General features: G+C 37.6%; 1 protein-coding gene across 2 annotated transcripts in view; it reads right to left on the reverse strand.

Moving 5' to 3' along the window:
- Window positions 1-13,375, reverse strand: part of CDC73 (cell division cycle 73) — a 111,964-nt gene that overhangs the window by 72,338 nt on the left and 26,251 nt on the right. For both annotated transcript variants that reach the window (XM_030495376.1, XM_030495377.1), the window contains 2 exons: window positions 12,853-12,931; window positions 2,855-2,919 (listed from right to left, as the gene is read on the reverse strand). In XM_030495376.1, the coding sequence (XP_030351236.1) occupies window positions 2,855-2,919; window positions 12,853-12,931 (144 nt within the window). The remainder of the gene's footprint in view (window positions 1-2,854; window positions 2,920-12,852; window positions 12,932-13,375) is intronic.

The raw sequence follows: 13,375 nt of genomic DNA on the forward strand, positions 1-13,375 counted from the left end.
AATTTTACATGAGAAGCAGGTGGGCAACTCCAGACAACAGGTCACACGTGTAAAGTTTTTTCCTACTGCTAACAAGATCAAAATCTTTGGAAACTAATGGCTCCATCAATCTTTTAAAGAGAAGACTAATCATCAAAACAAACTCTTTCATTCAGCCAAAGTAAATAAAGGTCAATGTGTGACAAAGAAGCTAAATGATTCAGTGTGGCACAGAGCACAAAAGTCTAGGTAGATGGTATTGCCAGTGACATTAACCATCAAATGAACTACCACACTAGGATAAACAGTCTCTTCCAACATGCAATTCACCACCAAAGTGGAAACTAGAGAAAAAATAAGATCTAAGAACTTGATAAAGAACAAATACATCATTCATCCATCTCAAGGCAATATATATAATTTCAGAAGCAGTAAGAAAGTCTTAATGCCTTTCCACAAACCATTAGCGAGATCTCACAAGACTCCATGAAATTTTACTTCACCATGCTAAAAAAAAAAAAAAAAAAAAAAGAAGAGATGAATTCTAACTGAATAGCTAGAGAAACAAAACTTGTATGGGGATTGAAAGCTTATTTCACAATAAGACTTGTTTAGCCAAGGAAACAAGTTTTAAGAGAATATGACTGCTCTCTATAAATACATTAACGGAAACAAACACACGAGAAGAAACCGAGGAGCTACCTAAGTCAAGGAGAACAAGGGCATAAAAATGAACCTTTCAAATTCTGCCATTCATCTGAAAATCAGAGGTCCAAAGTTTGAAGACAGCCTCTATCAAAGAGCTACTTAACACTTCAATTCCTTTGAAGTGTTTATTGAGTTCACCAAAGGGATTATATACCAATAGATATATACCAATATACTATGAGCATAGCAGATGACATCATGTAGGCAGAATGCTATTCCAATGCTACCTTACATATTCCTATGATTTAGCTCATGAGTATGATGTATTTTTGACTAAACCTCTAGGGAAATGAATTGCTTTCCTATTTCCTTCCTAGTTTTGTCTAGTATAAAGAATAAAAACGAACCATAAACAATACTGAGTAAAAGCATAATATGAAATTGCTAGCTGGTAGGAGATTAAGTATTCCATACAAAACAATGATCTGAAGATTATGGGTGACTACCACATGGTCCATCACTGTGGCAAAGTTTAGACGAAACCAGATGAACATTTCTGTGCCATGTAATTAATACATTTATTTCTCCCCCGTCTTAAACACAAAATCAGGATGTCACTGCAATTTATGAATGAGCTAAACATTTAGGGCACTTTTTAATAGTCTGGAAAAATAAGGCTCCAAAAATCCCTCACAAGTTCTTTCTTAGAAAAATGCTAAATGACAGATGGAGTTTTAGTATTTCTCATGACACCAGATGATGCTTTATCTGCAGTCATGCAATACACCTCTTAAACAGTTATTTCAAACAATTCCAGTTTATGCTGCAGAAAGATGTACTAGTAATTTAGTATCAGTTGTATTTTCTTTCTTAATGGAAGAAACCAGCAATGACAGTTTAATAACTCTACCTCAAAACTGCAAGTACTATGCTGAATACAAGACCTATGATTCCTAGAATTAAAAAAACATCTTATTTTTTATTAAAAAAAAAAAAAAAAATTTAGTTACTGTGTATCCCTTTTACAGTTTTTATACTGACAAGCTTAAACATTTCAACATTTCTACTTTACTATAATATTGCCCCCCTTTTTTTTTCTTCTTTCTTTCTCTTCTCTCAGTGCAATTTAAACAGAACCTATTTACTAAGTCATTTCAAGTCATTATCACTTGAAATAAATACATTATACCACAGAAACCTGGGCTTAGTACAACACCACTGCCTGATTCCTCACAAAGCAGACCTAAATTCAAGCAAAGTTCAAGAACAAACTTTGGCCACAATTGGTTATTTTTTTTCTTCACCCAATCGATTTCTGAATTAATCCAGAAACAACACTAGTTTGAACTGAGTAGATGTCTTCCTTTTTAAGTATTTTGAGTACAGAGGAGGTTGGGAATGAAAGACTTGGGCCAGAACTTTCATCTAGCAAGAAAAAGCTCTAAATGTTTTTAAGAAACTTATATTCAAGATACTATTTTATATTCAAATTAGGAGTGCAAACTAGAAGCAGAGCATGGATTTAGGAGAGTGTTTATAGTGCTGTCTTTTCATCTGATTTATAGAGGTATGCAGATGGCAAAAACCTTAATGAGGGTTCTACGTTAGTATTATAGCATCTGTCCTACTTACCAGCAGATCAAAACAGCATTTGTTTGAGAGCATTCAACCCACTTCCACAAAAGCAGACAAATATTGGCCAAAAAAAGGAAATCTGTTTAAGGGTCCCTCTTATCTGTGTATGTAGCAATTCCCACTGACTGCATTGTAAAGTCATACAAAAGAAATCCATCTTGCTAGACTAGAAAGCTTCAACAATAACACAGAGGTCAAATTCTTCCACCACTGAACTAATTTATCGTTTCTAAATGCAGAGTAGGAAACAGAGTGATACTCCAAAACCTAGTTTTATTACTTCTGTTTTGCAAGTATAGTGTTACTGCTTATAATTATGAAATATGTCCTTCATAGACATACACAAGCCTAGCAAAAATCTGCCAGCAAAGCCTTCACAGCACACCTTTTTACTGCAGACAGATCCCTTAAGCTAACATCTCTAAAACATGCAGACCAAACAAAACATGTTTTATCTCTTCACAAAGAACTTGCATCGATGCTGTTAGTCAACCAAAGTGACCTTCCAGAGCTTAGCCCAAGCTGACAAGATTTATATAAAGGTACACTATCACTTCTATAAAACATATTTAAGACAAGACGTTCAGCTTACCGTTACAGACTTCAGAGTCATTCCGTGATAGGTGCCCATGGTATCAATTTTAAAGCCTTCCGTTTCTACAAGGGAAAAAAGTCACTTGTAAGTCATTACAAACACAGGGGTGTCATGTCTAAATGGAAAACACTGGAAATATATTGGAAATTATTTTTGCAAAGAACGCATCTTGCTATTAGTAGTGCTTTAGGTTCTGTTCACAATATGAAACCTGGTCAGTAATTAGGAAATCCGCGTTTTCTTTAGACAGATGTCCATTTGGTATTTCTGCTTCCTGCAACCAGAGGAAGCATTTCCTGCTGCATGGAATCATTCAAACCCAAAACATCACTCCAAAGGGTATGCATTTAAATTTTTGTGAGAATATGTTACAACGTGCATGCAGTCTCAGAAATTTTCTTCACTGAAAAAAAAAATGAAGCACATCATATTCCCAGAAAGCATTATAAAATGCAACAAGTTCAACTTGTAGTTGTGTTAATGGAAAAAACCCCAAACAACTTAATAATAAACCAGTTTACATGCTGACTATAAAACCGTGGCTACTTCATACAATAAAATCACTCCTGAAGTGCAGGAAAACAACAATGTAATTGTCATGTGATATAGAAGATAGAATCCGCATAAATTCAAACTACCAGACTAACGGTGATAAAAACAGTTGGTTTGAGCTGGGTTGGTTTTTTAGAGGTTTTTTTAATATTATTTTTAGTAATTTTAGTCAGACTGAATTTATGCTGAGTAAGTGCTAGAAGCCTGCAAGTGCTCCGTGACTAAACCTACTGCCACTAGCCTCTTTGCTTTTGAATCCTCCTTCTCAGTCCTATTCTCAGCACTAAGAGCAAAGTCAATTCCTGAGTACTGTCACAAGGACTTGGAAGAAAATATTTTCCTTTTGTAAATTCCCTACCCTCATGCATCTACTGTCAGCTGACCCCATCATCAAATAACAACTCAATAAATTCATACTTACAATGGCATGATAATCACCAATCAAACCATGATAAGCAAGCATTTGTGTACACCTATGAAACTTGTGGGCTATTTCAACAAGACTTGGATAAAGGTAACTGATGCTGTGCAGAATCAGCTACTTGGCATTGGAAGACTTTTTTTTTTGCCATTTATTACACCACCTTCATACAACACATCAGAAAAAACCCCCCGTAACACCAGAAATAAAGCAGATCCAAAGTAATTCTCATACCTGAACCTAAAAATATTCCACAAAAACCACCAGATTTTCAAGACTGTTAGAGCTTCTTGCTCCTTAAGTGAATTTAAGTAGATTAACTTGAATTGAAAGCCAGACAACCCTGAAAACAATGCAGATGCTCTGGGAAGCATCTGTGGTTGCTCATCCTTTCTTCCTTAGATGAGGAAGATTATCAGACACTCGTAGGAAATGAAGCAGAAAAGTTTCCCAGATTTAGTAACTCCACAGTGCCTAGAAAAATATACCCAAAGGGTTGAAAATTGATCATACTCATCTTACCCCAGAGTCAGGTATCTACTTCCTGAACACTGTCTTTTTGGTTTTACCTGTCTCCCCCTGCACTCCCTCAATTAGGCTACCAGACCTACCACCAGCTACTAAGTGGAGAGGCCTACTGTTACTGCTCTTGTTTTGTTTTACACAAAGTCACCAGCTTCAGGCCTCCTTCATCTCTGCTTCTCAAAGCCACCTCTCCCCTTCTGCCAGATTTAACATTTCTGAACCACACAGAATTGATTCTGAGTGTGCAAAATGCAGGTATACACAGACATGAATCCAGTCTTCTTTACTATGGAAAGAAAAAGAAGACTAGTTTCCCTTCACTGCCTCGCCTCCCAACTCAAAAACATAATTATGCATTGCATCTCGGCTCAGGGCTCATGGAGCTGAACTAGAGCTAAAGATACTGAAGTTGCATCTGACCAACACTTCTATGGATAACAGCTTTCTCTGTGAATATATATGTCACTTTCTGGGCAGGCAGCATATTAATATTTCAGGTGGTGCCCGGAGCCCTGCAGAATACTTGGTAAATATTTCCTAAATTGAAGAGATGCTTTTGCTGACCTGGAGTGACATAAATCAGGAGGTGTACAATCTAGGCTGACAGTTGTTCGTGAATTTCAGAAGGTCATCAACAGCAGAACCTCTCCCCTTTCCAGATGGACCTATTATGGTTTCCTCTTGCCTGTGACATAGAGAATTTCCAGCTACTTTAACCAGATGTTTTTCCAAAACTCCAAAGACGACAGACACACCTTAACAAGGCCAGCAAAGCGGCATCCCCCATGTGCCCAGCCTGCAATGATTTCTTTCATCTAAGCACAGATCCTGGTCCTATAATTAGTTCTACATGTTTGATCCCTGTGTCAGTTATTTCTTTCCACTGGACTCTATTTCTACTTTTTGCCCTCATAAAACTTCACATTCTTTCTCAATTGATTAAGAAACCCTAAACCAAGTCTCCATCAGCTCTGCAAAGGGAATAAAAGCCCATAGAACCAGCAGCACAGTCAGAAAGCAAATCAAAGGGGAGAGAGGTACCAGGCAGGCAACAAGCCTCTGTTCGACCGCCAGTGGTTTCATCTTTTGCAAAAATCTCCCCAGGTCTCTCAAAATCTGGCCCGGTTCATTTAATGAGCCGCAAAAGCCACTAACCAGAGCTCTGGCTCTCACCAGCTTCCTGCTCCCAGCCTTGTGCTAACCCTAGCAGGAGAAGCAAACAGCTAGGATCCTAAAGAACCTCTTTTACTTAAAGCATTAGAAAGGACATTCTTGCCTGCTGAATGTTTCCAGCAGCTATACATGCCTTCCAACGCTATTTAATAGTTACTCGGGTAGTAAATAAAGCAGTTCTGATAACCTGTAAAAAATGGCATAGTACTTTTCCTCATTAATGTATATCTAAGGGATACTAAATGGTCAAAGTAGAACGTAGGTACCCACTTAACATTCCTGCAAACAGCTACTGCAGCTATTTCAAGGCATACTGTAGACCCCAGGATCCGCTACCTGCAGGAAGGGTGGATGAGTAGAAGAAACCATCTCCCTAACAGCCCACAACTCTCAAATTTCCTGCCCTGAACTCTGGTTTGAGCATCTGGCAAATGAATTAAGGATTGCCAGCTTCCAGATAACCACAGCAACCCTCCTTTAACTGGTAACAGCACATTGTTTACTCAGGGTATAGCTTTTTTGACGTGATCCTCACATTCATCATGTGATATTCTACCAGCCAGCTACTCACTTTTCTTACAGAAATAAACACTGCTGCAAGTGACAGTCCTGCCACTTGCACTTTTGTGCCTTTTTATAAGGTCTCAACAGTTTGTACACTTGGCCACATACAGTAGTACCCTCAGCTCTACTCAATGCATACAGCCGGTGCAAAGAGAAAAATAAACACTTCTAAGCCAGAGACTCTACAGTTACAGCTGCATTTCCACTTCAAAAATTGCTGAGGGTGTTAACCAGGTTAATGCAGCTGGTTGTAAAAGACATTCAAGGACCAGGCTAGAAAGCCGAGAGGCACTTCTTCCAGAGCATTCTCCAAGGGCAGTGGCTGACCCTGATGCAGCTGCTCAAAAGCAAACCTCAAATACAAGAGGAACCACAGGCCACAGCAAAGAGGAGCAGAACACAGAGCAACCAGGGGACATGTCCCCAGCATACATCAGCATAAATGCTGTACCATACCCTCTGTCCAAGAATACAAAAGCAGTATTTCTCCCCTCCCTCCCACACCAGCTCAAATCTGTGCTGCTGAGTCATGCACCAGCACAGAGATGAAATATTAATGCCTGGCCAAGAATTCATTTGTAACTCCAGTTTCAAAATCACGGCTTCACTAATGGTAATAGAGGTAGCAGTTAAATTTATAAGCCATCTACTATGCAAAAAGTATTTAAGCAGAAAAGAGCCCTTAAAGAATCATGATGGCAAGATTTTGGGCCTTATTTTTAAACCTGGAATTAGATGCAGAACAACTGTTTAAAAAAAAAAAGAAGAAGAAAAAAAGTCTTCAATGCATTGAGATTTTTCAATAAAATTACAAAGTTTATGTATGTTTCATATACACATTTATGTAATTCTATACATATTTTCATTTGGCAAAAAGCAGTCCACATTAAATACTTTAAAAGCAGGTCTAACAGTAGGGATTAAAGAATGCAAGCAAAGCCCAACATTAATGTATTGTGACAAACTGTATCTCAACCTTTTCTGTTTGCCAACCATAATCAGAATATATTTTATATATGTAAACACTGTTAAAAACACCAACATCAACAAATGCCTTTCCACTGGACTCTATTTCTACACAAATGCCTACATTTTGAGAGACTAAACACAATAACTAGGAATGAATAAGGTATTCTAATGCTTCAAAACCAGTTAATATTAAGACTATCTTTTCTTCTCCATTCATTGCATGAATTATGATCACAATTTCACGGTTCAATGACCCAAAGACTGTCAAAAGAATCACACACTTTTCTAGTATGGTTCATCAGTAGTTACCTTTCTAGCATCATCATGCATAAATCTGAGTACCTTCTCTTATCTAAAAGAATTAGACCTGGAAATGAAAATATGCACCTTAATGCATCAGCTTATTGACTGGTTATATTCTCCATCAACAATTGGGCATATGTTCCATTTCCCTGCATATGAGTATTAATGTTCAAAGTGCCATCCATGTGGTTAAAGCCCACTGCTCCACGTCCATCTACGTCACTTTGCATTTTGATTCTGAACCTGCTACAGTTCTAGCCATCCAATGTAGGTGCAAGCTTGAGCACTGACACATCATTAAAAGAGTAATAGCTTTAAAAAGACTCAAATTAACCTGAATTTCTGGAAGGAAGTCTAGGTAAATAGCGACAGATCAAAGCAGCATGTCTCTGAAATACTGAAGAGCTCAAGTTAAAAACTTTGTTCGATTTGTGGATGAGTAAGATTGAATAACCATTTTTTCTTTTTTCAGCTGTATACTCTTCAAACCCCAGATAGCAACAGCTCTGCAGAATGCCTGGAAATGATTCACTACCCCACTTCACACCCATGGTAATTAAATCACTGACACCAAATTTCGTACTCTACATAAGAGTTTACTGAATAGTCCTTTTCAGTACTATACCCTGACAAGAAGGTGGTTAGTTTCACGCCTAAATTTCCAAGTTACGCTAATTAGTTTACAAAACTCTCTACACAGTTCATATATAATAGTTCAGTGATAATCTTAAAAGTAATTAACACCAAGTTCTTTAAAGTTTCTCACAGTGCTAAAAGAAAAAATTACAGTATGAACCTGGGTATTCTAGCACTGAAGTGAATGTACAGCCCTGAAAGTTATCAAACTACTCAGTCACACCAGTAAGTAGAGAGAGACTGTAATCTTTTTTTCCAAATGTGAATCTCTTGCACATATTTCCTCCTAGTTCCAACCCTCCTGCCATGGGCAGGGACGCCTCATCATAGACCATGTCACCCAAGGCTCTGTCCAACCTGGCCTTGAACACTGCCAGGGATTTACCACTTCTTTAGGCAGCCTGTTCCAGTGCCTGACCACTCTCACACTAAAGAACTTTTTCCTTATATCTAACCTGAACTTCCCTGGTTAGGTTTAAACCCATTACCCCTTGTCCTGTCACATCAGTCCCTAATGAAGAGTATGAAGGAAAGAAATAAAACTACAACGGGAAAAGTAGAGAAAGTTTAGTACAGAATGGAGCTCCACATTGTTGAAGAGAGGATACCATCACTAACTGCCAACGTGAAAGAAACAAAACTAATAGGAAGGAAACAAAACTAATAGCAAGGAAAGTAATTACAGGTAGTTCGCCTCCTCACCTCAAAACCATTTGAACACGTTAGCATGATGGGTGCACTGCTGAGTGACACGCTTTTTCACTGTGGAAATATCCAGGACATACAAGTCCTACTACGAGAGACGTTCTAATACATTTCCTATGGCATATATGACAGAACTTTTAAGAATACAAAGAAAAGATTCCCTCTCCTGCCTAACCAAAGCTGCAGGAACAAAACACCCATTTGAGATAAAGCTACCAACTACTGACTCAGAGCTGCATAAGCAGTTCAACTCTCTTCAGGTATAACTGAGTATTTGTTCCTGAAGAGCAGTACTATATAATTACCACACCCCTCACATTTACTATTAAAGCAGTCTAAACCATTCCAGCAGCAATGCCTGTCCCATCTGGCATGAAAATTTTAAGTAAGCCAACCAGACAGGTGTCCTGGTATACCTCATCAGAAATAATGATCCATCATAAGGAGCAGAGAAATTTGTCTGCAACTCAGCAGTTTACATAATGCATCTTACGTTAAAATTCCTAAATTTACTATCTGAGCTCTAAGAGCTTATCCTGGGATGAGCTGTAACAGTTCTTTTTCTCCTTCTTAGTAGCTGGTGCAGTGCTGTGTTTTGGCTTTAGTCTGAGAACAATGCTGATAACACACCAATGTTTTAGTTGTCGATAAGTAATGCTTGCCCCAATCAAGGAATTTTCAGTCTCATGCTCTGCCAGTGAGGAGGGGCACAAGAAGCCAGGAGGAAGCAGAGACAGGACACCTGACCCAAACTGGCCAAAGGGCTATTCCATACCACAGCACTTCATGCCCAGTATATAAACTGGGGGGAGTTACCTGGAAGGCCCAGATCGCTGCTCGGGTCAGGCTGGATATCAGTCAGCAGATGGTGAGCAATTGTATTGTGCATCACTTGTGTTTATTGTTTTGTTTGTTTTTTTTTTTTCCTTTCCCCTTTTAGTTCTCTCCCCTTGTTATTTCCCTTATCAGTATTATTATTATTGGTAGTAGTAGTGGGTTTATATTATACTTTAGTTACTGGACTGTTCTTATCTTAACCCATGGGGTTTACATCCCACCAGGAGCAGGGCAGGGGGAAGATAGGGGGAAAGGGAGGAGTGAGTGAGCGGCTGCATGGTTCTCAGTTACTGGCTGGACTTAAACCTGAACAGAGCTTTGAATTGTTTATGCTAGGAACAATCTTGTTAATGAAAGAATTCTGTACTAAACCACACACATATCCAAAGAAAGAACATATCGCTTCTTTGCTACCTGAACTTTAAATTTTCATGAATACTGTAGTATTACACGAAACTGCACACAGACATGCCGGAATCAGGATGCATCTAGGAGAGGATTACTGTGAATCTTTCCCTGTAGTTTTAATACCTCTGAGGAAAGAGCAAACAGGTGAGACAGAAAGACAAAAGCTTGGAGAAATTGCTTCTCTTGGCTTGGTTTCAATCTTTTGTCAAAATCACTACAACGCGCATTGTTACATGCATCATAAAATCCTCCCTTCCACAGTTTCTAGCCAAACACATGCACAGCCATATAGAGCAAGATGCGGAAGCTGTTCAGAGTGACACGTATCTATAGGGTTCTACTTTATCTCAGGTGTCATCTATCACTACTAATTACTTCAGACTTCCTTCCCAAAATCCCCAATACTGCAAGCTTTCCATAAATACACTGTAATTCTGAGTTCTTACTACGTTAGCTGTAAAAACCAAAAATCGTCTTTCAGGAACAAAAAATGCTTTCTTTTACTTTTATTGATGACTATTTCTGCTTCCAGTCTCATTTCTGGACTGAATATTTGGGGGCCACGAGTTAACTCTGAGGGCAATCAAATTAAAAATCCTTCAAGGAATGAGTTCGTGATATGGTTCCAAATTACACGTATAGTTCATTTTGAAGCAGATCACATTGGAAACCATTAATGTCCAATTATAACTTTTGAAAACCACCTGCACTGTTTCAGTTAGACTAAAATTTTAAAAATTTACAGTTTTATAACAGAATACATCAGAAGTAAAGAAGATCTGACTATTTTCTAAAATTAATTTAGAACTGAGGTATCTCTAGGTCCTCTCCTAAGAAATCCAGATGTTAATTACTAATTCTATGTAACTTCCATAAATGCTTCAATACCTTTCATAAGTCAATCTTCTATTTGAACACCTAATTTCTATTTCCAGTGCTAGCCTATGCTTACCTAACTTGATATTACACCAGTGCTGTTCCTGAGCACTGTATTTCTTTCAGTACACCTAGAAAACTAAAACCAAAATTAACTCCATATGTGACTAGGCCAAATAGAAGAAACCAGAAAGTTAAGGCATGTAAACATGTCCTAGGAAGAAGTGCCAATTATAACTACCCAAGTAGAATACTTGAGACATTTCATAACCACCACATCACAAAAGAACCTTGCAACTGGAACAAGAGCTGCAGTCCAGTCCACTTCAGCAGTGAAGGAAACCCCAAGACCACATACTCAGAATCACATTAACATACAAATGGATTATTTGTATCATTAATTATCATTAATTACAGGCAGAAACATTTGTTTTTCCCTGGCAATCATTTAATCTCTTTTTTGATTTCTGCTTAGAAACCTCTACATTAATCGCGCACTGGTGAGCTGCTTGACAAACTCTTCTGAGTTCTTTTTCCTGCCATGCAAAGCCTGTTATTTTCTGCTCCCTCTCGAACCACACACATGGGGTAAAAGCATAAAATACATTCACCTGTTTAGTACAGATGATGTCTACACAGGTGGAACTATATAATTTGTCATCTAGGCGGACACAGACTATTCCTTTACCTAAATTTCTTGTTGCAAAAGAATCCGCAATGAAATATAAGCACTTGTACATTTGAACTGTTAACACTTGTCCATTAATTCCTTTCTCCACCTTTTATTTCTTACTGTCCAGTACCGTTATCTACTATTTTTAACTCTTTATAGGAAATGACAGTAAAGGAAAAATAACTTGGCAAATATGCCACTGCTGAAGATTTAAAATATTATCAGAAATAAACTGAATAAGTTCTAGTAAAAACATTCACGGAAAGGCTGATTTGGATTTTTGTGTTTGTTGGTGTCCCATTCCCCCGTGTCCCACCCCCTTCTTTCCCTTGGCTCTTACAACAATAATTCTTCATGGATGCTATTGGAGATTATTTTTCAATGCTGAAAAAGCCACCAAATACCCCATTTCGCCTTTTCCTTATAAGCTCCATGCAACTGTCAATGAGTAGTCGTAAATAAAAACTGCTACGCTGACATAAACGTATATTGAAGCCAACAGGGAGTAGACTTTAACAGGATATAACAGATTACATGACCAAATTTCCTATAGTAAGTTTCACACACACACGCAAAAAAAAAAAAAAAAAATCATAAACCTAAAGGATGTATTCACCTGTAAGTGCACATTTACTAAACTTGGGATTTTTATTTAAGTAACTTCAGAAATAACTACTGTCAGATTTTCAAATTGTTGTACATTATCCAGTCTGAGGTATATGGAAAATACAACCTTCACAAATTTCTTATGGCATGAAATTCTCCTTGGTGTTATATTTTATGCTTTTCTTTCTCCAGGTGCAATCAAAACTGAATATCAAAGTAGTAATGCGATATACCCTTGCTTTTTATTTATATAGCAAAAACAATCACATCATTTCAATATAAAATTGAACAATCACCTACAGTACAGCACTTCCGAAATCTGAGAATTCACATACACAGCATATGAATGTTATTCAGTTTCCCTGAACAAAAAATGGTACTAACTTGAACAAAGCCAAATACCCTAAAAAATGCAAGCCGAATTGCTCATCTACAGTTTAAAATGGAATTTAGCAGCATGTAAGTTCTAGCAGCCAGAAATGAAAGCCCTCGGAAGAATGCATAAGTAGTTCAGGTTTTAAACTTTGTTTGCTTTCTAACAGAAGAATCTCTAATAAATAACATTTTTAGACATTATTACTTGGAAAAGCTATCTTTAGGCATACTTACTGCCTTTCTTTTTGGTCTTGTCTTAAGTTTGACAACTAATGGCACAGAAAAACCCCTACCCCTAACTTCATAGCTCATTGGTTTCATTTCCCAATTTATTTACTTTTTGTTTTAAAAGAAATATTACCATCAACTTACCCTCTTTGCCTTTGAATCTTTCTTGATCATATCTGTTGTAGGCAGCTGGAATAGGTTGCTTATTTCGTAAAGTGGGATCCTAGAACAGGTTAAATAAGAACTGTAAAACATACTAAAAGGTATTTGATGGGTTTTGAACTTTGTAAGGTATTACATGTAACTGGTCAAGGCTATAAAATTAGTTCATTTTTGTAAGAGTTTCAATGCATTTGGAAAATTCTGATATGTTTCCCTTCAACGTCCACTAACAATCTTACAAAAACAAAGTTTAGAAGTACATACTGAAAGCAATGACAACACCCTGAGGCAACAAGTAGCAGTAACAAACGACGTTAGCAAAAAATCTAAGTTTTATGAAACCACTAAGTTTTCATAATAGCTCAAGAATTAGCAGGGGAAAAAAACCTGTCAACTGACAATTCATGATTAAGCCTTCAGCCACACACACACACAATGTTCCTTGCCAGCCCAATTAAGCTGAAATTCTGCTAAACCTACAGCATAAAAACAAACCTGGAGGAAA

Source organism: Strigops habroptila, chromosome 8 (genome assembly GCF_004027225.2).
Source record: "Strigops habroptila isolate Jane chromosome 8, bStrHab1.2.pri, whole genome shotgun sequence".
In the NCBI taxonomy this organism is placed as follows: domain Eukaryota; kingdom Metazoa; phylum Chordata; class Aves; order Psittaciformes; family Psittacidae; genus Strigops; species Strigops habroptila.